Raw genomic sequence first — 27,189 nt, 5'->3', positions numbered from 1 at the left:
CTCCGATCAGGATTTTGGTGATCAGCTGATACTGAGCACCGATTCTAATGCTTCAAGCTTTATAATGCATTAAGCACATTTTCCCTCTAAGTATAAACCTTAAGAGAATATCTTGCCTTACATTAGAGAACAAATCAATAATGCTGCATATAATCCCTTAAACACATCTCTTATAATTATTTAGGTGTCAAATTGTCATGGCCAGAAGTAGCTTTACAAATAATAATTCATCTATTGATTGATTTGCACTCGCAATATCTTTACTGCTTTATTCATTCATCCGAAGAAATGTAATACTTGGACCATCACTGTGCCTCTCGCGATCTGTTCTCCTGCTCATTTACTCGAGTCGCCATGATTTCAGAGTATTTCAACTCATTTTTGGGGATCACGGGACCGAACACGTCACGGCAGCTCAAAACACTAGAAATACAATGGCTGCACTTGCTACAAAAAGAGCATCACTCGCGCTCGTCGTACCAATAAACCTAAACAGAGGTCCCGTCGTATCTGTATATATTTTAGATAACATGAAGGAATTAATTTATCTTGTTAGTTTTGACAAATGTAAGTTGATTGAACATAAAATAATTAAGTTGTCGCAACAAAACATCAAGAATTGTGGTGTTTCAGCTCATTTTTAATAAATAGTCTGAACGAACAGTAAACATCAGAGGTTGTCTTCTGGAGTTTCATATGGAAATTGTCATCACCTTCATTAATTATACTTTTTAATTAGAAGCACGCTTATCACATAATGTGTTTGTATGATTGTATTAAAAGCATGTTTATAGTTATTATTTTTTATTAACCCATCCAGCCGAGTAATTGAAAGAGATTTCATCCAGCCCAGAATTTCAATTTGCATGTAAATAGTTTGGAGAAATCTAACGACGGTGTTGATTTGCATGTCTGGCGCGCAGTACACACTTCAAGACCCATTCACCGGGGGGAAATTATGACGGGCAGCAGGAGCAGAAAGTGTTTGTGCATGCGTATGTGTGTTAGCATTCATGCATGTGTGTGAATGCGTTTGTGCACTTCTCTCTAGGCCAGTGCTGTGCCATCGCTAAACTGTCCTCCCCCAGATGCTATTTATAGTAACTAGAGTCTTCCTCAGAGACATCAGCATAGAAGAAATGCATCTATAATTAAACCAAGTCTCTCTCTCTTTCTCACACACACACACACACACACACACACACTCTGTCCTGTACTTCCCGTCTTTTAATCTTCTCTATTTATTTAATGTCTTTTTCCTCAGCTGGTGATTATTCATTCTTACCGCATTTTATTTCAAGTCCAAGAAAAATCCACAAACAAATAGCATAGTGTTACCATGGTGGAGTTTGGATGTGGTGCCACTCTGGAATTTTGGCCATTTTTCCATTCAGCTAGCCTGGCATTCCTTCCAAATAGGCTGGCATTCCTAAGTATGTTAAATACCATAGACACACTATATACATATGGTAAATGGGACTAAGGTGCATGTTGAAATGCAGGGGCGGATTGGCCATCTGGCAGTTCTGGCAAATGCCACAAGGGCCGGACCATTTTTTAAATGTGGTCCGGTCAGTTTATTGTTATTATTATTTTTAAATTTCTTATTATGTATTGTTTTTACATGCAGGCAGCTTTTGTCTCATGCAAGATGTGAATATTATGATCATGATGCTGATGATAATAATACTAATAATAATAATAATAATAATAATACTAATAATAATAATAATAATAATAATAATAATAATAATAATAATAATAATTGGCACAGTAGGTAGTGCTGTCGCCTCAAAGCAAGAAGGTCGTTGGTTCGAGCCTCTGCTGGGTCAGTTGGCATTTCTCTGTGGAGTTTGTATGTTCTCCCTGCGTTCGCGTGGGTTTCCTCCGGGTGCTCTGGTTTCCCCCACAGTCCAAAGACATGTGGTACAGGTGAATTGGGTAAGCTAAATTGTCTGTAGTGTACAGTATGAGTGTGTGTGGATGTTTCCCAGAGGTTGCGGCTGGAAGGGCATCTACTGCGTAAAAACGTGCTGGATAAGTTGGCGGTTCATTTCACTGTGGCGACCCCAGATTAATAAAGGGACTAAGCCGAAAAGAAAATGAATGAATAATAATGGTAGTAATAATAACAGTAATAATAATTGTTTAGCATTTGGCCCAAGCGGTGACAGCCGGCTGGTTTTGAGAGGGTCCGACTCAATCATAGGTTACGCGGACGTAATCAAAACAAACAGTAAGTGCAACACAAGCTAATTGTCAGAGATGAACCATTAAAAAAAGGCAGTGCCGAAAAAACTCAGAGAAAGCAAAAGAAAAGGGCTCTAAAATCAGACGCTGCCACATGCATAAAATTAACTGAAATATTCTCAAGGTTTAAATTCTGCTGCTGCATCAGAGGAGGTAAGAAGACAACAGAAAATACACTTCTAAGTCATTATACTCAAATATACTGAGTAATTTTGACACCGGGCACACTACTTCTGACAGTAACCTACACTGTGCGTAATAGTAAACTTAGCGTAGCATTTCTGTACATTTTAAAATGTCATTATCAGCAGATTTAGGGTATACAGACCGCTGTATGCTACTGTACTAGCAATATAGTCTAGCATGCAAAAGAACCTATGCTAGATTTGCTCTTAGCCTAAACACACACTCCAAAATCGGCATTTTAAACAGTTAAACTATGTAGTATAAGATAACACACACACAGCTGCCTAAAGAATGCCGTTTATACACCGTTTACAGGTAGCTCACATGCTCGGTATGCTCACCATGTTACATAACTGCCCCCTGCTGGTCATGTATTTCTTGTGTTAGACCATGTTGTGGTTTCACGCACTACTGCGGAAATGTGCGATTTCTCTTTAAAACACTCGTGCGTTCTCAGTAGCCATATCTGTGGCTATAGCCATACTGTAGGCATTTGTAGTGAACTCTGAATACATAGCCAGTCTTTAAAGTAAAACATGAAATGCATGCATAGGTTACTGTATGTAGTTAATCCTTAGGTAGAGGCGCAGAGAATGTCAACACTGTAGAGCAGGAGTCACCAATCTCAGTCCTGGAGGGCCGGTGTCCCTGCAGAGTTTAGCTCCATCTTGCCTTAACACACCTGCCTGGATGTTTCAAGTATACCTAGTAAGACCTTGATTAGCTTGTTCAGGTGTGTTTGATTAGAGTTGGAGCTAAAATCTGCAGGACACCGGCCCTCCAGGAACAAGACTGGTGACCCCTGCTGTAGAGAATGACATCTAGTTATTTGTGAATAAAACTATGCTGAGGTGTTGCTGGTGCTGCCTGTCCATTTGTTTGTGTGTGTGTTTGTGATACACATTCACAGGTTACTCCTATCGTAAGTAATAGCAGACAGACGACAGAGACAGCACACGGACTCTACAAGATTCACAGATTATTTTAGTTTAGTTTTACTGTATGTATAAGATTGTTATAAATGGGTTGTTTTTGTTCGTCACATACATTAAATCTTTAAATATCTATTACATATGGTACTGCTTATATGATTTCACCATCTGTACACCAATATAAGTAGTGAATGTGTGTCCGTGGGCGGGGCTGTGTCAGTGTGGTAATGTGGGCTGGTGTGGCTACAGTGTCAGGGCTGAATTTTTATTTGTTCCCAGTCCGCCCCTGTTGAAATGTTATGCATGTTATCAGAATTATTAGCCCTCCTGTAGTTTATATTTTTTATTTTTTTTATATATATATATATATATTTCCCAAATTATGTTTAACAGAGCAAGGGATTTTTCATAGTATATCTGACAATATTATTTCCTCTGGAGACAAGTCTTTGTTTTAAAACTATTTTAAGGTCAATATTTTTAGCCCCCTTAAGCAGTATATATATTTTTGGTTGTCTACAGAACAAACCCCTGTTATACAGTGACTTTCCTAATTAAGTTAAGCAATAAAAAAATGTAAAAATCTAATAAAATAGCAAATCAATCATTTGAAAGGACTAAAACTTTAAACTTTGATTACTAAATTACAGAGCAAGCTAAAGAAATGGTCAGTTATAGGTATTATACAATATTTTGATTAAATTGGACTATCTGGATAAAAGATGTCGTGTTTCGGTTCCACCGTAAGCCATTTGTACACAAAGAAAGCATTTTTATTTTTATTAGAGAAAATACAACATTGCATGGAGTACAATATAGTGTAACAGGATAAAGTAAAGAAAAAGTGGCCGTGTTCTCTGATACTTCAGTTCTGTATGGCTCATTATTGGAGAATTAGATGCATGACAGGAGACAAATCTCTTTAGGAAAATAGAAAGCATTTTTAAGTTGAAATAAATAATCAGCTTTAATATTTTAAGTTGCTTTTGTGAAAATACAGTGTCAAAATATGACAGTGTAAAATGAGACCACTTTAGCTGTGGGTTACACTGGACTTTTAGCCCCATAGACTTCCATTACAGTTTGTTGGACTGCAAATTCATTCACGCGATTGTTGAGATCAATAGAAGATCAAACCTGAACTCTCTGTACATAAATGTCAATGCTGGAGCAATCGCTTGTTTTATCCTCATTACATCATTTAGTTTTATATTGTTAGACAGTGGTCCCCTATCTTTTTATCACCACGGACCACGGAGTGTTTTCTACCAACAATTTTACCATTGGAAATGTAAACGGCCGCTGTCATTTGCGATCTCCAGCAGTTGATCTTCTTGCACAGACGTGCTGGATTTACCTGATTTGTTGACAAATGGGTTACGGATCCATTCCTTGGCAGATCATTGGTCCTTCACTGGGCCGTTTTTCTCTTTGCAAAGAAACTTTCCAAAGATGTCTGTTTCTTACTAGTGGGTTAGATTTTGGTGCTCACGTGACCGAGATGCAAGGGAGAGAGTATGGTCGTTTTTTTGTTTGTTTTTTTTCCCATAAAAGATCGTTCAGATAATAAATGTAAATAAGGAATGATTTCTTGTGTGGCACGGTACCAATTGATCCACAGACTGGTACCAGTTCGGGTCTTGGGGAACACTGCTATAAGATAGTGGCGGCGTTTGAAACAGCATACTATTAGGTATGCAAAAAGCAGTAGGTGAGCGATTTGAGTATGTTTGAATCCCCAATATTCAAAAATGAGTAGGAAATCTATTCCAGAATGCCATGGGAAAGTATTCGGCATGAAGAAGTAATAGTACCGCCTACTCGTTGAGTATGTGGTTTCAAATGCAGCCATAATTTGACCTGCTCAATCTCTAGTGTAACCGTGGCTTTAGAATTACTGCACTGGGGTCCTACAATAGACTAATGTGTCACCACCCAATGATTCTTCTTCTAAATATCTCTGATGAACTATTGTTTACACACTAACCACTTCTTAGTGAGTAAATCATGGTCAAAATGTGTGATTAGTCAATTTTGCTTAATAAAACTGCATCTTTTTATATAGTTGAAGTCAAAATTATTCACCCTCCTGTTAAGTTTTTCTTATTATAATATTTCCCAGATCAAGGAATTTAACAGATCAGGGAATTATTCACACTATTTCGGATAATATGTTTTCTTCTGGAGAAAGTTTTGTTTTATTTCGGCTAGAATAAAAGCAATTTTAACTTTTTTTTTCTTGCCTGTTTAACCTAATTAACCCAGTTCAGCCTTTAAATGTCACTTTAGGCTGAATACCGGCATCTTAAAAAATATCTAGTAAAATATGATGTGCTGTCATCATGGCAAAGAGAAAAGAAATCAGTTATTAGAAATAAGTTCTTAAAACTATTTGATTTAGATGCTCAAAACTCCCTATTTCAGTAGAAGAGAATTACCTTAATCCTCGCGAGATTTAGCCGTACGAATGCTTAATTTGCCTAGATATGTGGCGACTCACCTACAACATATTAATAGAAGAAAACAGTACGTGACGAAAGAAGTCCGAAACTTCAGTAATCATAAAAGTGTAAGCAAGAAATCCCAGAATGCCCTACTGCTTCATCCCAGATTCTGGAGTATTCATCAGATGGGCACGTATCTATCCCAGAATGCCATGGGAAAGCATTCGGCATGAAGAAGTAGTAGTACCACCTACTCGTTGAGTATGTGCTTTCGAATGCAGCCATAATTTTGCATGCTCAAACTCTGGTGTAACCGTGGCTTTACGCTGTAAAGGAGGTTTAAAATTACTGAATCTAAATCCTACATTTTCTGCAAATAGTCCCACTCCAGAGCCACACCATTTATTGTGCCAATCTCATTATGTCTGGACCATTTGTCAGCCAAAATAAATTCTTCATTGTCTTTCTGAAATACAATGCATTGCTTTGTTTCAGTGAAACATTTGGTGCCATTCATCCATTAACCCGATTCTCCCAGGCTGTTAACTGATCATTATTATAATATATCGTTTTTGAACATTTCCACCTGTTGCGAATGAGAATTTGGTCTTCCTCCAAATCATTGAGAGGTCACATTCCTGCTCCCTAACAGTCCCACCTCCTTCTGTTCTGACATGTCCTCGTCTAGTTCTGCTCTATGAAGTACAAACCGCCAGAACTAGTTTAATCCACACTGCTGTACTACACGTTTCAGACCCTCAAGCCATGCACCTGTACCCTGATCAAACTTCTGAATCAACGCTCTTCCTCCTGTCCTTATTTGTCAGCCCCCATTGTCTGCTAGAGGAACATGTAGATGATATTTTGTGCAGTTTTTTTCAGATGTTCATAAATGCAATGCTTTCCAGGGGATGTTCTGTACTCTTGGAAATGTTCTGTAAATTCATTGCTGTTGGGTTTTATTATTAATAAATGTGAGTAATCTGACATGTCGTTTTTCTTTCTCCACAGCTCTTATATTCCTCTTTTATTTGGTCTTCTATGGCTTTCTGGCGGGAATGTTCACGCTTACCATGTGGGTGATGCTACAGACGCTGGATGACCATACTCCCAAATATAGGGACCGAGTGGCCAATCCAGGTAATGATGCACTGCTAGTTTTTATTATATTATTATTGTCATCACAGTGTTTCCTCTAGGATCTTTTCCAACTGTGGCGGCAGGCCTTTTTTACACAGATCTACCAGTGGCGCAGAATTAGAAGTCGAGATCGCATTTATGCAATAGCCTACGAGCATGCGGATCTCTTTGCTTGCGCGCTCCCACCTAAACAAAGCTGAACTCACCCACTTTCCTGATCTTTTTTCAAACTCCCTTTAAATCTGCTTATAAACTTATAAAGCAATAATATGTCTTCAGAACACTTAAACCATCTGAATTAAATGTTAATTGCATGTAATCAAGGGTTATTTTTAATGTATGTGAGGAAGATTTATTGTAAAATGTACAGTAGAGAATGTAAAGCTACATGATTAAGAAGTTTTAGTTGCTTGTAGACATGTAGTACCTGCCATTTACTCTATTGAAGTAAAACAGCAATCCTGTGAAACACTGAGAGTCACAGCATATTTGTTAATTCTGCAATTCACATCTCTGTGAACCACAATGTTTGTGAAATCCCTCACTAGCTCATGCTTGCAACACTCTGTTTAGTTTCTCTGTCTTTATGCTTTCTCAATGTTTGTGAATATGATTTTTTAACTCAGCCTCTGGCTCTTTATGGGTATAAATATTGTAGGTGGTTTACTGTTTATAGCTATTATAAATATACATATGCGTGTTGATATACTGTTCTAAATATATATATGATTTTTAAATTTGCTTATAGAGTTATATAAATATGCTGATTGATATGATTATACTCGGATGTTTCAGAAATGTGTTTTTAATGCATTGTGTAAAATCAAATGTCTCCCCTTTAAGACTTATTGATCCGCTCATGTAATTACTTCAGAGACGTCTTTGGGGATTTCTAAACCCTTTTATGGACACCGTTTTTTATCTGTATAAATAACACGGAGAGTAATGGAATAGACATCATTTGCAGTAGAGATGCCATTTAGCTGATGTGATTTTTATTCTGTGCTATTTTTACCATTACCTCCATCCATTAAACTCCTACACAGACAAACACACACACACACATATACAGCCCACACACTTGTGTACAGTGGTTGAGATGAGAGCGCTCCAATTCTGTCCTCTTGCTCAATTATGAGCGCTGTTAAACTCGGCAAAGTGAGATACAGCTCACAGGCCTCTCTCTTGCTATCATTCATCCATCCCCAAGTGTCAATTTATTCCTCCCACTGATCTGTCTCTTTCCTCCCTCCCTGAGCTGCCCCCACCTTTCCTGAGATCTTTTAGTAACAGAATGTTCTCAGAACAGACACAGTTGGACATAATTTCAGACAAGCTGCAGTTTCGTGTCTCCAGTTATCAGTGCATTAAATGTTTCAAAGCAAGATTTAAGGGCACATGTTAATGAGCATGACTGCACATTGATTACGAACTGAAGGTGCACTGATACAATGAGCACATGTGCAGCAAATTTTTATTTCAAGGAGTTTTGGAAACTGAATATGCAAAAACCTTCAAATTTCCATCTAAAATGTTGGCTAGTAACCTCCACTAATAGAAAAACAGGTTTTGCTGACACATTTCTGTTATCTGTGTAAAATGTGTATAATAAAAATCTGCTTGGCATATTTTATCCACAGGGCTGATGATCAGGCCAAAGTCCTTGGATATTGCATTTAACCGATCTATTCCTCAGCAATACAGCAAGTATGTGCAGCATCTGGAGGCCTTCCTGCAGGGTGAGTCTCTTCATTTTTTTGAGTACCTTAATGCTATTTCGCACTCTGTATTGGTACAAAAGTGATGATAAACATGGCGGCAAATAGTCCTAACCTCATCAGTGGAGAATATCCATTCAGGACCTGAAGTTGGAGTTAAGACTCAACTCTGCTAAGCACCTGGCTCCTGAAAACCCCAAACATTTTAAGGCTGAGACCAAAGTTAGGCCTTTTTAAATGTATTGACCAACAAAGATTCAGAACTGCGCTAAATTCTCGCACCAGAGCTGAGACTTGTAATGGGCAAGACCCAAACCAGTGTACCTTTCAGGGCCCAGACTGACTTAAACCTATTAAAAAAAGCATTACCAGACCTTCCAGAACAGAGTCCAATTTTAGGCCTTTTAAAGACTCAAACTAGATCTTCTAATACCCAGACTAGTCATGCCTAAACCTTCCAACACTCTAATCAGTGCCTGCACAAAACCCAAGTCAACATGGACCAACATCAAACCTCTTTAATATCTTGGCCAGGGATCACCAACCCTGTACGCGGAGAGCTACTTTTCTGCAGATTTCAGTTGCAACCCTTACCAGATACACCTATCTGTACTTAACAAGTGCTGCTTCAGGTCCTATTAATTGGTTCAGGTGTGATTGATCAGGGTTGGAACTGAATTCTGCTGGAAGTTAGCTCTCCAGCAACAGGGTTGGAAATCTGTGAACTTGGCCATCTGAAGATGCTTTTCCACTACACGGCATAACGTGGTTTGATATTGCTAATTTTAGGAGCTTTTCCATTGTGCTCCATACCTAGTACGTGGTACTTTTTAGTACCATATTGCGTGAGGTTCCAAGCAAGCTTTACCTTTTTAAACAGTTTTTTTAACTATTAAATCGTCACATATACACATGGGTGATTACCGATTGGTCTGAGAGAATTGTCACTACCAGAGTGACTTTCAGCAAGAGAGAGTCCACATGGTTTGTGTTGCATGATTGTTTATGCTGAGCAAAACCAGACTGAGCCATGCTAAACCATGCCACACTGCGCAGTGAAAAAGCACCTTAAGACATAGAACAAAACTAGATTAGCTATCAGCCAACCTAAGATATAAACCTGTATACCTCTGAAGACTTGGACCAATAGCAGACTGCATAAAACTCAAGCCAGTGTCAGACCTTTCAAGGCACAGGATAAGATTAGGCCTCTGTAGGAACAAGTCTAGATCTTCTAGTACCCATACAAGTCATTGCCAGACCTTCTAAGAAAGTACCAGAATGAAACCCAAACCAGGGCTTGAACTTTCAATACAATCCAACATCAGGCCTCCCCAATACCAAGACCCATCTAACTTCCAATCTAAAACCTGAGCAAGAGATGGTATAAATCCCAACCCATTATTGGCCTTCCAAGGACTAGACCCAGAGCAAAACAAGACATGATCAAATCCAGACAATGAGCAAACAGTCCAATTTAAGAGGTCAAGAAGCCGTTCAGAGCCAGGATACTTATTAAAACTCTTGAAATTTGTACTGTAGGTAAAATCCCCTCTAGTACAAATTAGACCAAAATCCAAGACCACATCTCTAGGACTGAGCCCATCTAACTTCCAATGTAAGACCTAGACCAGAGCAAGAGATGGTCTAAACCCCAATCTATTATTGGCCTTCCAAGGACTAGACCCAGAGCAAAACAAGACAAGATGATACAATTCAGTCAATGAGCAAACAAACCAAAATCCAAGACAACATGTCTAGGACTGAGCATCCAGACCAAAGCTATGTTTATGTGGTGTGTTGAGCTCTCAAGGGCACAGTTTCAAGACTCTGGCTCTTTTCAGAACCAGCAAACATTATTTATGTGTGGAAGGTGATGGGTAAAACAAATGAATATTAGCAAAAAAATAGCATAAGGGGTGAAATTTAGTTCAAGGCAAAATTACTAACATGGGAGTATTTCTATCTCTGTTGCTCATCAAGGTCATGTTTGGGCCAAGTAACTGCTCTAAGTAAGAAGTCAGGAGGAGTGGGTGGTGAATCAGATATCTTGCATGACGAGAGACAGTAAATTACACTGTATAACATTATAAAAGTGATATATTCGAAAGTGGTATAAATCTATTCATCATTTTGCATGTCTCAGTACATGAAATGTCATGTGTACCGTCTGATTAGATTCTTGGAATGTGATCAACATAATAATGTCCATTTTAATAGATTAATTTACTTGAATTAGGTATTTGTTTGTCACCTATGAAAATTGATAGCAGCTTCTATGCTATTACTATAGTATTATTGCTATTAGTAGATTATTAATGAATAAACAAGTGACTCATTTAAGGTTTTCATGCAATCAGAACTGAGAGTCTTGTAGATTTTAGTCTATGATAGGACAGTGTGTGTAAGCATTTAAGCATATACATATGCATACACACACATAAGCACAAACTGTGAAGCAGGGGTACCCAAACTCTGTCCTAGAGGACCAGTGTCCTGCAAAGTTCCAACCCCAATTAGAGACACCTGCACCAGGTAATCAAGCTTTTTATAAGTATACTAAAACAGCTGTCACCAAGGCAGCATCCAAAAATGCATACTTCCATATTATATAGTACGCTAAAGTCAGTATGCGAGCTGAGTAGTATGTCCAAATTCATAGAATTTGAAAACAGTATGTGAGAAGTACCCGGATTACTTCTACTACCACCGGCGAGATTCTGAAGTGCGCATCGGATGGATGCTATGCTATCTCATGATGTCCCACGAGAAAATTCATGAATGGGAGTGAAGTGATGCAACTGTCACGGGTAGGTCACGTGATCATGACAGAATGGTGGATGTAGTATGTCCGAGTTCCATTCATACTGCTCACATTTATACTGTATAGATAATCCTTTTCTAACGGCCGAGTAGTATGTTTAAATTCAAATGCAGTACCTACCCAGTAGTAGGCGGTTTCGGACACAGCCCAACTCTATTCCTGGAGATCTACCTTCCCTAGATTTCAGTTGCAAGCCTGACCAAACACCTGTCTGTAATTATCAAGTGGTTAATTGGTCCAGGTGTGTTTGGTCAGGGTTGGAGCTGAACTCTGCAGTAATGTAGATCTCCAGGAACAGAGTTTGTGAACCCTGTACTAGAAACTTCCAGGCAGGTGTGTAGAAGGAAGTTGAAGCTAAACTATGCAGGACACTGGCCCTCCAGGACTGAGTTTGATCACCCCTGCTGTAAATCATAAAAACAAAAAACACTTGCTTGACTATTTTCATTATCAGTAAATGCTATCTAATGAGTATAAATTGAACCTTTGACATGTCCTACATCAACTTTGGAAATTCTCCAACACTGGATTGTTATTCTTTTTGGGATATTATTTCCAATATTTAAAGATTTCTAAAATAGCCACACCTTTTAAACATCTTAAGCACATAATTAAACAACTGCTGAAGATTTCCAGCTTAACAATGTCCTGATTATCTATTTCTTCTCTTGTCTTACTACAGACTACAATGACAGTCTGCAGGAAGCAAATGAACCCTGTCAGGTGGGGATACACTTTGAGCAAGACGATGTTGAGGAGAAGAAGGTTTGCCAGTTCAAGAGAAGTCTGTTACGACAGTGCTCTGGACTGAGTGATACCACTTTTGGTTATTCGGAAGGCAAGCCTTGCATCCTAGTCAAGATGAATCGAGTGAGTCATGTTTTAACTCTCCTCAGGGAAATTCACCTACTGTTTAAACCGCAGGCTAGCTGTTAACATATGTTCTTCTGGCTGATTTAGCCATGGTGCTCATGCAGGGACACAAAGGGTGTGTTCACACTTGGCAGGTTTTGTTCAATTAAAAAATAAAAAACGCTGGTGTGAATGCACTGTTAGTGCCGTTCATAAGTGTGAACCGTGCCAACCGGACACTGGTCAGCAAAACAAGGCCAGAGACATCAATAAAAAGGGGAAAATGAGCCTTGGTCTGATTTCAAATGAACAGGAGTGGTATTACAAGTTGTCATGACCTGACCACACAGAATGGTGCATTGAAAAAGCACCTGCACTTATATAACATATATAGACAATATGTACACACATGCACAATAAGTGTGTTCAGTCCAGAACACAGCATCGTTTTGGTTTTTTGGTAGGGATGCACCAAAATGAAAATTCTTGGCTGAACCGGAAAACTGAAGAGGTCAAAAACCAAAACACCAAAAGAAATTATGACAATTATTACCACCATTCCTTTTATGGCTATGGCTGTGTACTAACCTGACTATAATCAAGGCATTAGCAATTGCATGAATTAATATTAAAGTTTAAAAATTCAATAAAATGTTCATTTAGTTAATTTTGTGGTTACTATATTTGACTATAAACTGGCAGCTAGCTCTCTCCAACTCTCACGTGGTCGCCCACTGAAGCTAAGCAGGGCTGCATACAGTCAGTACCTAGATGGGAGACCACATGGGAAAGCTAGGTTGCTGCCGGAAGTAGTGTAAGTGAGGCCAGCAGGGAGCGCTCAACCTGCGGTCTGTATGGGGTCCTATTGCCCCAGTATATTGATGGGGACTCAATACTGCTCAGTGAGCACTGTCTTTCAGATGAGATGTTTAACAGAGGTCCTGACTTTCTGTGGTGATTAAAAATCCTTGTCCTTCGAAAAAGAGTAGGGGTTTAACCCTGGCATCCTGGGCAAATTTTCCCATTGGTTTCTGTCCATCATGGCCTCCTAACCATCCCCATAACATAATTGGCTTCATCCATGATCTCGTTCTCCTGCGCAGTCTCTCTGCGGGTTCTTCGCATCAATCGCAGCTTGGATTATTTCATGTGCACGCTGCTTTATTTCCTCAAGTAGTGATGTTTATATCAAGGATCGAGCTGTCGCAATGATGTGCAGAGGATCCAAATAGATGGAATAGACGCACCAAGCGCTGTTCAGACAAGCATGTCCAGGCTGTGGTTATCTGTTTGCATCATCACAACATACTGTTTCACCCGTGGTGTTTCAGGAATAAAAATCATTCTGGAAAAAGGACTTTTGTGCCATTTTCAGTGGCCGAATATTCGGTGCATGCCTAATTCTAGATGGATTGTATCGCAAGATATAAATCAGGTTTTGGAATTTCCTCATGCCACCATAGTGTTCAGTGTTAAAAATGCCTGCGTTAGTGCTCTGCAGACCATGACTAAATGTAGAATTAGCTTTTTGCATTGGATCAAATGAACCCACAGAAATGAATTAGAAGTGTGAGCACAATTAAAAACTTCCAATTTTGTCTGCATTGAATTCTTGTCCAAACTGAAATCCATAAGATCAAGATTTCTGCACATCATCAACTGCTGTTATAAAAGAGTCATCATGCAAGGATGTTTGTTCATTGTACAAGTTTCTTGTTGTTTACAGGTTATTGGGCTTAAGCCACGAGGAGACCCACATATTGCCTGCACAGTAAAGGTAATTCCCACATCAAATGTTGTACTCTCGAGCACTTCAGTATCAGAGTGAGTGTGAAATGACAGTGCCAGTCTGAATTAATGTGTGTGAGTGTTTCCATCTTGCGTTTTCACACATCTGTTTGTATCTGGTCTCTCTCCACGCTGCCTATAGGGCCAGCAGTTTTAATGGTGGGTAAGATGTCGGGCCCCCCCCCCCCTATTGTTTCCCCAGGGTCCTTACCCCGGGCTTTTTTTCCATCTCTTTGCTGCCTCTCTCCTGTACTGCTTTGTCTCTGGTGCTTTTAACTGCCCTCATTCCAGAAATGATGTATACCTTCAGATCCCCGGCCATTGATCAATGTAGCACATCATGTCTTGGTAGGAAAACCATAGTCGTGAGCCACCCCTAAAGCCCTGTTTACTCCTGATATTAATGTTTTTATTCGGCTTAGTGCAAGTCAGAATTATTAGTCCCCATGCACATTCCCCCCCCCCCCAATTTCTGTTTAACAGATTTAGTTTCAACACATTTCTGAACGTAATAGTTTTAATAACTCATTCTTAATAACTGATCTCTTTTGTCTGTGCCATGATGACAGTAAATAGTCTTAAAATGTCTTGAAAATATCTAGTCAAATATTATTCAGCTTAAAGTGACATTTAGCTTAACTAGATTAACTAGGCAAGGTAATTAGGCAAGTCATGAACTCGCCAGTTTTTCCAGATGAAAGATTTTATAGGAAATGCTGTGAAAAATGTCTTGCTCTGTTAAACATCATGGGGAAAATATCTGAAAAAGAACAAAAATATATCACAGGAGGGCTAATGATTGTGACTTCAACTTTACATTGGGGTATTGCCGTTAAAATGGCAGAATGCTCTGTACTGTTCATTATCAGGCCCAGTCAAAATGTTTCCATTCGGTCAACTGTTTTCTCTGAAGGGTACAGTGTGGAGATTTTAAAACCCTAACTCTGTTGGAGTAGTCTTGTGTAACACCACTTTGCGCCAGGATTGTTCAATTGTGCTCCTGGAGGGCCAGTTTCCCACAGTTTATCTCAGCAGCCCAGAAGTGACTTTCTAGTGATCATGGAGACCCTGATAACCTGGTTTATTTGTGTTTATTTGGGCTAGAGCTAAACTCTGCTGGAAGGTGGCCGCAAGCCCTGCTTGAGACTACCAGAGTCCGTTATGGCCCATTTTATAATAGGTATGGGCCGCTATAAGATTCTGATATATATTGTATGGCATAATTACCTTGGCTAAAAAAATAATCATGGTTTTACGGTATTGTGATTAATGCTCTAAAATATCTTCTTTTTAAATGTCCCTCCCCCCCTTGGAACACTATATTTCATTTTGAGAAACATTTAAAAAATTTGGAGCAGTAAACATGTCAGGCTAAATAATTCAAATAAACCACTCACTTATGTTGTCTTCAATAGTTTCAAAAACACAGATTTCATCACAATTTAAAACAGTATTTTTGCATATCTACTGGAGATATTGTTATCCAAAAAAACTTGGTATAGCAGAAAATTTCGCCAGCTTTAAAACCTTGACTTTCCAAACCGCAGTATACCTTTAAAACGGTTATCGTCCCATGCCTACTTTAACTTGATTCTAGCCAAACCCAGTTATACACAAAATATTACAACATTAAAATCTACAAATAGTTCACTTAACCGTGATCATATCCTGATGGCTTGCTATTAATTGCTTACGCTAAACCTGACACTAGAACTACCGAGGCAGTCATTTTGAGTATTTTGTAATTTAACTTTTGTTACAGTAAAACCCATAATGGTGGCTTAGTGGTTAGCACTGTCGCCTCACAGCGAGGATCACTGGTTCGAGTCCTGGTTGGACCAGGTGACATTTGGAGTTTGCATGTTCTCCTCGTGTTCGCGTGGGTTTCCTTCAGGTGCTTCTGTTTTCCCCACAGTCCAAAGACATGCGATATAAGTGAATTGGAGGAACTAAATTGGACATAGTGTATGAGTGGTGCGTGTATGTGAGTGCGTATGGGTGTTTCTCAGCACTGGGTTGCAGCTGGAAGGGCATCCACTGCGTAAAACATAAGCTGGATAAGTTGGTTCATTTCACTGTGGCAACCCCTGACAAATCAGGAACTAAGCTGAATGAATGAATAAAAACCGATATAACTATGTCCTGAATGGCCATAAAGGTCAAATTGACTACATGTATTTCAGCGTCCACTACTTTTTCCCCATACCTTGAATATGCATGCCTCTGCTGCCTAGCAACATCCTGCTAACAAAAACAAATCTTCTCCTTCGAAAATGTTTTCATTGTAATTTTAAAAACGTTGCTCTCCCACTTGCCGAACAAAGGCATGTACACACCTTTGGTACAAGTAACTAGGCATTGCCAAAGTCCCTTTTAAGGCAAGTCATTTCACTTGGCGGCCATCTTTGAAATGCCTAGTTTGACAAGCTTACGATTAAATTTCATATTAGAAATCACCAATAAAATTAAAAAACAACTATCTTTTCAGTTTCATCTCTAAATGTTTGAATCGCACAAAATCTCACATCTTGTCCGAGCATCTGCCTCGGAGAATTGTCAGTCTATAGTGATCGATGATTGGCTCCTGTATTCGACGGAGGGCACTATATTGCTATATCGCTATATTGATCATCACACGTTTCCCTATTCAAATCTATACGAGTGACACGTCTTGTGTAGTCTTTGCTTGTACACAATTATAGGCTACAGTAATTAGCAAAAATTATTGTATCTTTAGGGTAAGGACTTCTAAATTCTCAATAAAAGATTCAAATGTTATTGTCGTGGACCAATATCAATTTGGTTCGGTCTTATATGAACAGTTATACTGTGTGCTGTGGCCATTCTAGTAGTTCTAGAACTCCAGTTAGTTCCAGTGCTAATCCTTTTGATGCCAAACTCTTGGTAGCCGCCTGATCTCTTATAAACATGAAATGATGTAGGGGTTGTTCAGACCACAATGATGTTTACGCTAAAATTGCTTATTTAGCACTTAAATTAGCATAACCGTATCAGGGGTAAACAGGGCATTTTGCTCATGGAATTCTGCCACACATGAGTCAAATTCATGGCTTTTCAGGTATTCCAATTGATTATATTGATTGGTACTATTTTTTCTCTTGCAAACCATTGTCTTTTGACCTCAGAACTGAGTTACGAATTCTTACAAACACTGTCCGCAAATACTTAACCGATATCAGGGACGAGTTATGCAATGCTGGACCCTTTTCACTTGTTTGCTTCCTTCAAGTAGTTCTCTATGCTACAGATGTGAGACATTCCTGCCAGACCTGCCCTGTATTTCACTTGCCCCATGAGAACTTCTTTACTGCCCTCATTATTTTGCCATTTTTGTACCTTGTGACTTTTCTGAGACCTCTCATCCATGTGACCCATGAAGGTATACAGCGGACACAAGGAAGTGCCCTCTGCTCTTTAGGAACTCTGTGTCCTCTGAACGCTTTTGCTTTCCAATTATGCAATGGTTACCGATGTTTTAATCTTGCCATTTCTTACTAAACAAACTGTTACTAATAGAAACTTTGCAGTGTTTCAAAGGGACTTTGACACATTAAACTGGTGTACAAATTTAACCAGATATTTCCACATCTGTTGTGCACTTAAACAACTGACTGTTGTTTCCTACATTACGATGCTGCTTGATAACATAATCGTAACTGCAATAAACTGATGTAGAATAGTTTCGGAAATGCTTTTCATTATAAAAGTATGTGGACTAGACCAGTGTTTCCCAACCCTGTTCCTGAAGGCACACCAACAGTTAATTAAACACACCTGAATCAACTCAGCAGAACATTAGAAGAGACTCCACAACCTGACACGAATGGGTCAGATAAGGGAGACATACAAAATATGTACTGTTGGTGTCCCTCCAGGAACAGGGTTGGGAAACACTGGACTAGACAATAGGCCATGTTCATAATATTTGCCACAATAGTTTGTACAACCATTGTTACATAACTGTAACCCACCGGTCCCACTGCACCAAACCTGGCCTGAGCTGGGATCGAACCGGCAATTCTTCGTATGGGAGTCAGTTTCTCTAACTAAGAGACTGAAGGCCATTGCCTCTAGAATCTGTTGCTAGAGCAGCTTTAGAGGTCTGAAGAGTGAGGTTTACTTGCATAGCACTTTGCTAGCTGGCTACAGTTACACTCACCCCCATAAACCTCACTTCCATCCCGAACGCACCCCTATGTGTAACCTACCGGTCCTAATGCACCCAACTCAGTCTGGGCTGGGATCGAACCGGCGATTCTTTGTATGGGAGTCAGTTGCTCTAACAAGGAGGCTAAAGACCATTGCCCAATACCTCAGACAGACATAATCTGATAATTTAACTCAAAACAAACAAAACTTTTTTTCTTAATGACATGCACAGATGAATTGTTTACCACAAAACTAGCATTGTGAGCTAACACAGTCAACATGGTTAGCTTTGATTTAATTTGGACTTGCCCGTGAAAAACTAATTGAGAATCGAAAAAGGTTTTGGGGGAAAAAAGCTGATAAGCAGGAGTCCTGGTGTGTATGAGCCTTTAAACCTGTAGTATTGTAATTTTACTCATACAAGGCTATACGATTATTGTTCTTCCAAACCTATTGCGCTCCTCAATCCCGGTAGAAGAGCTCTGTACATGAACTGTGTTCCCTATGCATTGTGCAATCTTTCCTAATCACTTCTTTTTAGTTGCGTTCTACCGGAGCACGAGAAACTATTAGTTTACTTTGAAACATATATTTGCATATTTACACAACAGGACTGCCTACAGCATCATCTTACTAGACAAGTGTGACATTATTAGCCTCTGTAAATAATACACAATCCTAAATTTAAATCTCACACACTGAAAAGCCATTGGAATGAAACCTATATGTTCCCTTCAATAAGGGAATATCCTGTGGAGTCCACTTTACAAAGTCCACTTTGTTGAATTCGAACAAACGTCTGATGTGAAAGGAGAAAGATAGGCCGTGGGGAAGTCGTGAGGACCAGGATTGAGGAGACACTAGATTGAGGATTGAGGACTCTCCCTTTTAACTCTTGTTTATCTTACCAGAGTTCAATTTCTTTAGCCACGCCCAGGCCTGATTACTGCCACACCTGTTCACAATCAAGAAATCACTCAAAATCACTTCCTATGTCTGCCTGACAAAGTGAGGTAGACCAAAAGATCCTCAAAAGCTAGACCGATGTTTTTAAAATAAACAAGAAGGATAATAATTGAGATCTACCAGTCTGGAAAAGGGTATAAAACCATTTCTAAAGCTTTGGACTGCAGCGAACCACAGTGAGAGCCATTATTTTTGAATAGCTAAAATATGAAACCGAGGACAACCTACTTAGCCGACCAGAATTACCCCAAGAGGCAATGACAACTTGTCCAAGAGGTCACAAAGACCCCATAACAACATCCAAAGAACTGCAGGCCTTACTTGCCACAGTTAAGGTGAGTGTTCATGACTCCACCATAAGGAAGTTGAGTGTTCATGACTCCACCATAAGGAATTTGAGTGTTCATGACTCCACCATAAGGAAATTGAGTGTTCATGACTCCACCATAAGGAAATTGAGTGTTCATGACACCACCATAAGAAGGAGACTGAAAGGACCGGGATTGAGGAAACACTAGTTTACACACACAAACAATGCAGAGCTCCAAATTGCTGGAGCTAATCTGCATTTAGTCTGTTTACGATTACAAAAACTGCCAAATCTGCTGAACATCTACAGCAATAGAAGTGTGAAAGCAACTATTGAAACACTGCATGTTTTCCAGCTTCTGTGCTGATTCTTAATAATTACATTCTTTACCTGAATTTGATTATTAAGTCATGAATCATGGTCTCAAGCCTAATGATGCTTTTTTAAATAACTAAAACTGGATCATTTCTATTGTTGTTTTTCACTGGACAACACTTGTCTGCGAGCATGCATCACTCTGACCTATCCCTAGATACACAGCCATTTCAAAAGCTTTCAGCAAATCATCTCATTCGCGTTCACTTATTGAAAGATGAACCAGTTATTGAATGTACATTAGGAGCAGAACCCCCAGGAACTGTTCCTATACCCTGGAAACAGTTTATTGCTTCCTGCTGTTGCCGCTGCTGTTGCTGCTGCTGGAAATACAGTATGACTGTGATGGACTGCGAGCAGAGAGTTATGGGTTCATGTGTGTTCATTTACAGTAAATCCTGTATGTGTTATAGGATGATCAGAAATGTACTTAGCGCAGATCTTCTTTTCAGTATGGGTTTGTGTGTAACATCTGATGGGGGGTATTTTTCTTTGTCATCATCAGTTTGAGTGATGTCAGGGCAGTCTGTTGCTACTGGCAACTGCACATGAGTCACATGACACATTGTCGGTGAAGTGCAGCAGTGTGATCTGATGTATTGTGCTGGTTTTTCCTGATGCAGGGAGAAGGCACCCTGCAGATGCAGCTTTACCCTGACGAGGGCAAAATAGACAAGAGCTACTTTCCCTATTATGGCAAGATATTGCATGTGAGTATCATACAGCAAAATCATTACGTGCAAATCTAAGTGGATGTGTGCTGTTTATATGTTCATTTCAAATGTAATAATTGTGTACAAAGATAGATGCATGATGAAAATGCAGACTTAAACTGAATTGACATTTTAATATTTTATTCTGATTGCCATTTACAAATGAAAATTGACATTTATCTATCCTCACTCATCACTACCCTTACTGTTTCCTTTTATATTTTGCCGTTTCAGATCATCAAACAAATGTAAATGTTAGTCAAAGATAACACAAGAACACAACATGCAGTTTTTATTTTTAAGGGATAGCTAAATTTAAAACCACAAAGGCCTGTGTGAAAGTGTTTGCCTCCTCCTTCCCTCTTTAACTCTTGTTTATCACACCACAGTTCAATTTCCTTAGCCACACCCAGGCCTGATTACTGCCACACCTGTTCGCAATCAAGAAATTACCTAAATAGGAGCTGCCTGACAAAGTGAAGTAGACCAAAATATCCTCTAAAGCTAGACATTATTCTGAGATCCAAAATATTCTAAACAAATTAGAAAGATAATAATTGAGATCTACCATTCTGGAAAAGGGTATAAACCATTTCTAAAGCTTGTGCCTGCAGTGAACCACAGTGAGAGCCATTATCTAAGAATGGGTAAAATATGGAACAGTGGAGAACCAGTGAACAGTGGCTAGCCGACCATAATTACCCCAAGATGCAACGACAACTCATCCAAGAGGTCACAAAGACCCTATAACAACATCCAAATAACTGCAGGCCTTACTTGCCTCAGTTAAGGTGAGTGTTCATGACTCCACCATAAGAAAGGTGGGTGTTCTTGACTCTACCATAAGAATGGGGAGTGTTCTTGACTCTACCATAAGAAAGGTGGGTGTTCTTGACTCCACCATAAGAAAGGTGGGTGTTCTTGACTCCACCATAAGAAAGGTGGGTGTTCTTGACTCTACCATAAGAAAGGTGGGTGTTCTTGACTCCACCATAAGAAAGGTGGGTGTTCTTGACTCTACCATAAGAATGGGGAGTGTTCTTGACTCTACCATAAGAATGGGGAGTGTTCTTGACTCTACCATAAGAAAGGTGGGTGTTCTTGACTCTACCATAAGTAAGTTGGGTGTTCTTGACTCCACCATGAAAATGGGGAGTGTTCTTGACACTACCATAAGAAAGGTGAGTGTTCTTGACTCCACCATAAGAAAGGTGGGTGTTCTTGACTCCACCATAAGAATGGGGAGTGTTCTTGACTCCACCATAAGAATGGGGAGTGTTCTTGACTCCACCATAAGAAAGGTGGGTGTTCTTGACTCCACCATGAGAATGGGGAGTGTTCTTGACACTACCATAAGAATGGTGGGTGTTCATGACTCCCACCATAAGAAAGGTGGGTGTTCTTGACTCCACCATAAGAAAGGTGGGTGTTCTTGACTCCACCATAAGAATGGGGAGTGTTCTTGACTCTACCATAAGAATGGGGAGTGTTCTTGACTCCACCATAAGAAAGGTGGGTGTTCTTGACTCTACCATAAGAATGGGGACTCTACCATAAGAATGGTGGGTGTTCTTGACTCCACCATAAGAAAGGTGGGTGTTCTTGACTCGACCATAAGAATGGGGAGTGTTCTTGACTCTACCATAAGAATGGTGGGTGTTCTTGACTCCACCATAAGAAAGGGGAGTGTTCTTGACTCTACCATAAGAAAGGTGGGTGTTCTTGACTCTACCATAAGAATGGTGGGTGTTCTTGACTCCACCATAAGAAAGGGGAGTGTTCTTGACTCTACCATAAGAAAGGTGGGTGTTCTTGACTCCACCATAAGAATGGGGAGTGTTCTTGACTCTACCATAAGAATGGTGGGTGTTCTTGACTCTACCATAAGAAAGGTGGGTGTTCTTGACTCCACCATGAGAATGGTGGGTGTTCTTGACTACACCATAAGAAAGGTGGGTGTTCATGACTCAACCATAAGAAAGGTGGGTGTTCTTGACTCTACCATAAGAAAGGTGGGTGTTCTTGACTCCACCATAAGAAAGGTGGGTGTTCTTGACTCCACCATGAGAATGGTGGGTGTTCTTGACTACACCATAAGAAAGGTGGGTGTTCATGACTCAACCATAAGAAAGGTGGGTGTTCTTGACTCTACCATAAGAAAGGTGGGTGTTCTTGACTCTACCATAAGAAAGGTGGGTGTTCTTGACTCCACCATAAGAATGGGGAGTGTTCTTGACTCTACCATAAGAATGGTGGGTGTTCTTGACTCTACCATAAGAAAGGTGGGTGTTCTTGACTCTACCATAAGAAAGGTGGGTGTTCTTGACTCCACCATAAGAAAGGTGAGAGTTCATGACTCCACCATAAGAAAGAGACGGACAAATATTTGCATGCCAGAGATCCAAGACTAAAACTTCTGCTCAGCAAAATAAACATAGAGGCTCCTTTCAGTTTTGCCAGAAAAAAATCTTGAGGATTTCTTGAAGACTTTTGGGTAAATATTCTGTGCACTGACAAGACAGAAGTTGAACTAATTGGGAGGTGTGTTTCATTAACACCGCATTTCAGAGTAAAATCCTATGGTCTGTGGTGTTTTGCTGCTTCAGGAACCTGAAAGACTTGTTGCGATAAATGAATTCTGCTGTGTATCAAATTATCTTGAAGGAAACATCCAGCCATCTGTTAGTGACCTCAAGATGAAGTAAACTTGGTGTCTGCAGCAGGACGATTATCCAATGAACACCAACAAGTCCACTTCTGAAGAAAAACAAAATGAAGACTTTGGATTGGCCTAGTCAAGGTCCGGACCTGATTCCAGTTAAAATGCTGTGGCATGACCTTAAAAAGGGAGGCACTTTTTTAGGGGGCACTTTTTTGGGGGGGAGAGGGGGTATGTAGTTTTGTATTTTGTTTTCCCTTAATATTAAAAACCTTCATTTCAAAACTGCATGACATGTTTACTTGTTATCTTTGGCTAAATAATATATATTTTTATGAACTGAAACATTAAAATGTGACCAACATGCAAAGAAAGAAATCAGTAAAGGAGCAAACACTCTTTCATGCCTCTGTATAAATATATCGAACAGGAGTGTTTGTATTATGTTTTAAATTAAATCAATATTAGATGTAAAATATTAAAATGCACTATAAAAGGTACAGTAGCAGGGTAGACTAATGGCAAGCTAGTTTTTAAAGCCCAATGCCCTCTCTGTGTAATCATTCGGCAAAGCCATGCCTCCTCCAAAACACAGAAATATGCATAGGCAGCTTCAAATGTCAACACGAGAGAGAGTCAGATTACTGTTTTCTCATGCACATGCCTGTGCCACTTTTAGAAGGAATGTTTGGTGTTGTTGTTCACCTTCCATTTTCACTCGGTTTTGCATACTGTAAATGCAATAATGACGTAACCTGCTTACACAAACCACCTACCCTGCCTTTAATGTATATTGTTTGAGCATTTATACTGCACTCTACTTCATATTTGTGATTTAAAAAATATGATGATTATAAAATATAATAATCATTTCTTATTGATTGGTTTTGCTCTGATTGCATGATTAACATAAGGAATAACTGACGACACTGTTAAATTATTTGATAATAAAGTAAAGCTGAGGTGGTGACACAACTGTTTTTACCTTATGGGTTTGCTTCATTTTCAGTGGACTACTGTTACAAAGCCGCTACTCATTTGAATTAAGAAAATATTTATGGCCACTTTTTAGTTTTATCACACATTAAAGTGAAATTAATATAAAATCATACTGTACACAACAGTCTCTGGACTTGCTGCATCACAGACACCAATATTGAACAATTTATAAAACATTTATCACTTTCTGGCCCTCTGATATTAGGATATTAGGCATGGATAGATATATATATATATATATATATATATATATATATATATATATATATATATATATATATATATATATATATATATATATATATATATATATATATATATATATATATATTGCAATCGTAATTTTGGAAAGTGTTACATCGCTTTGTAAATGTTTATTATTGCCAATTGATGAGCCTCATCATACAGTTTCAAATGGCGCTTGAATCCAGAAGCCGCTTCGCGTGATGTCACACTTGGGCCCAATCCCAATTTTACCCCTTATGCCCCATTTACATAGTGTCAGCGTCAATGCTTCCTATTCACTTTGAATAGGTGACGTCAAGCGTTGCCGAACTGAATTGCAGAAGTTGGGAATTTCTCAACTTTAAGTGCCAACAAAAGCATCAGCCAGTCACATCGCTTGAAGCAAATACCCCAGCTCAGACAGTAGCCAATTGCGAAGTTACTTCATTCACTGACGCTGCTATGACGATCCCGTCAGCCCCAACTTCAGACACGCCCTACATCAAGCGTTGACGCTAAAGCCCCGTGTGTTTCAGGCATTAGCCCTTCTCCTTACCCCTACTCCTCATTTTGTACATTAATGAAGGGGTAGGGGTGTCCCAATTCTCTTTAGCTTGAAGGCAGTAGTCCCAAAACATACTTTCACATCTGTCAGTCGATGATATTCGAATCCCATGTCAGAAAAGTCTAGGGGTTGGAAATGAGCGTTTACAGTGTCTGCTATAATGTTAATGTTGTGTTCTTGTGTTTACATTGTTGAATATGGCTAGGGTGTAAATGCACAGTACAGTTACGATCTTATTACCACATTATATCATTATGATAACATGATATCGTTGCCTTCAGTGATTTCCTGCAGATAAATACCCAAAAATAACACAACTGGATTAACTACAGCAGTCGCTGTCGAGCTCGCTTCATGTGTTGTAGTGGTTTCCCATTTCTTAGGGGTAAATTAGGCCCTTCCTCTTCACACTCTGTTTCAAGGGCCAATGGGTAGAAAAACAGAATTGGGATTGGGCCTTAATGAGTGTTTTCTCATCGTATTTCTCTGCTTTTTGCTTCTCTCCATTAGAAAAACTACGTCCAGCCTCTTGTAGCCGTGAAGCTGATACTGGGAGAGAATGATCATAACATCGAGCACACGGTGGAGTGTAAAGTGGAGGGTTCCGATTTGATCAACAACAATGAACGCGACAAGTTCCTGGGCCGCGTCACCTTTCGGGTCAATGTGCAGAAATAGCCTGATCATTGCAGGAGACGCACGATGTCAGTTCCTCTCACTCAAACCCGTCCCTTTTCATGTCCATCACGTCCATTTTGCCTCATCCCCCATGTGCCGTCCACTGAGATTTAACCAGGCCCCTTTTGCTCATCCAGTTTACACTCGTCCTGGATGAGTGAGTGTGTGTGTGAGTGTGTAGTTCAGCGGGTACGGACCTTCACTGGCCCTGTGATTTACAGGTGGGTCAGGGTTGGAGAACTGTGCTCGTGTGAAGGTTTATGAAGGTTTTAGGACTTCTGTCTCATCATGATTCATTCATAGCAGCCATTACTCTGAACAACACCCCAATGGAAATTTAAAAACAAAGCCACATTGATTCACCGCTGCCATAAGAGAGAACCTAGAGTCATCGTGTAGTAAGAATAGGGACCTGTAAATAGATGCATCAACACATCATGTGGATGTGCTCTGCTCTGCTCCCCCCATAGTACTGTTTAGCCTGCCCATGTGTGTGTGCGTGTGATGTGAAGCCTCTATGTACATATTTAATGGATTTTAAACACTCTTTTTCTCTGTCATTGCTCTCACTTTCGTCTGACTGCTGTAAGAAATCAAGAGTATGAAATTATATAATAGCTGTAATTTAAGATTATTGAGAAATGGGAAAAAATAAAGGAGGGGGGGGAAAGGAAAAACACCAAAAAAATAAACAAAAAACCCCCCATCTATATCAAACCTAGTTTGAAACCCGTCCACCATCTGAGGGAAGTGATTTTTTTAAACCTCTGCAGAAACTGTTCTTTGTGCAGATGCCTTACGATCTGTATGAGTTTAAAAATCTTGAAATAAAAGTGATTTTAAACAAAGATTGGGTTTGCGTGTGTCGAGTGTTTCCTTCTGTGAGGTGCTGAGTACTATATTTAAGGGCTTAAAATGTTTAATATGTTTTATTTAAGGGGGCAGTATGTAAGTTTGACATTCAGTGGTTGAACTAGCTATTGCATGCCTTGTTCAAAGCACAGGTTGCCAGATTGACGACACTAATAGGAGCGAGCCTGACTATTGAGCCTAAAGGCTGATTTAAGTTGTGTGCTCTATAAAAGTATATAGAAGGAATATTTTCCATATTAAAAGGAGTTTTTGTCCAAACCAACACCGGAAATTTATATTTTAGAAACGCTTCGATTTCTTAAAGCTGAACAACAGAAAACTGACAATGATCAGCTCAGGTACACCTCATGTGCTTTATTCAGTGTTAAATGCTAATAATGTGAGTTTGAATGCTGTTTAACATGACTCATTTGAATGGGGAAAAACGAAAACATCCAAGGGAAAACTCTCCTGTCCTTCTCTCACCTTCCTTTACAGCATTATTTGTTTTAACATTATTGCTTAAAAGATCGACCTCAAACT

The 27,189-nt window shown here is 39.4% G+C and overlaps 1 protein-coding gene across 1 annotated transcript in view; it reads left to right on the top strand.

Moving 5' to 3' along the window:
- atp1b3b (ATPase Na+/K+ transporting subunit beta 3b) overlaps positions 1–26,642 on the top strand; it is a 52,146-nt gene extending 25,504 nt beyond the window's left edge. The window contains exons 2-7 of the mRNA XM_056473420.1: positions 6,824–6,952; positions 8,593–8,691; positions 12,177–12,364; positions 14,073–14,123; positions 20,579–20,665; positions 25,627–26,642. Coding sequence (XP_056329395.1) covers positions 6,824–6,952; positions 8,593–8,691; positions 12,177–12,364; positions 14,073–14,123; positions 20,579–20,665; positions 25,627–25,794 — 722 coding nt within the window. The 3' untranslated portion in view covers positions 25,795–26,642. The remainder of the gene's footprint in view (positions 1–6,823; positions 6,953–8,592; positions 8,692–12,176; positions 12,365–14,072; positions 14,124–20,578; positions 20,666–25,626) is intronic.
- The last annotated feature ends 547 nt before the right edge of the window (positions 26,643–27,189 follow it).

Source organism: Danio aesculapii, chromosome 15 (genome assembly GCF_903798145.1).
Source record: "Danio aesculapii chromosome 15, fDanAes4.1, whole genome shotgun sequence".
Taxonomy (NCBI): Eukaryota; Metazoa; Chordata; class Actinopteri; order Cypriniformes; family Danionidae; genus Danio; species Danio aesculapii.
Note: the sequence above shows the minus strand (reverse complement) of the source record. Positions and strands in the feature narration are given on the sequence as shown.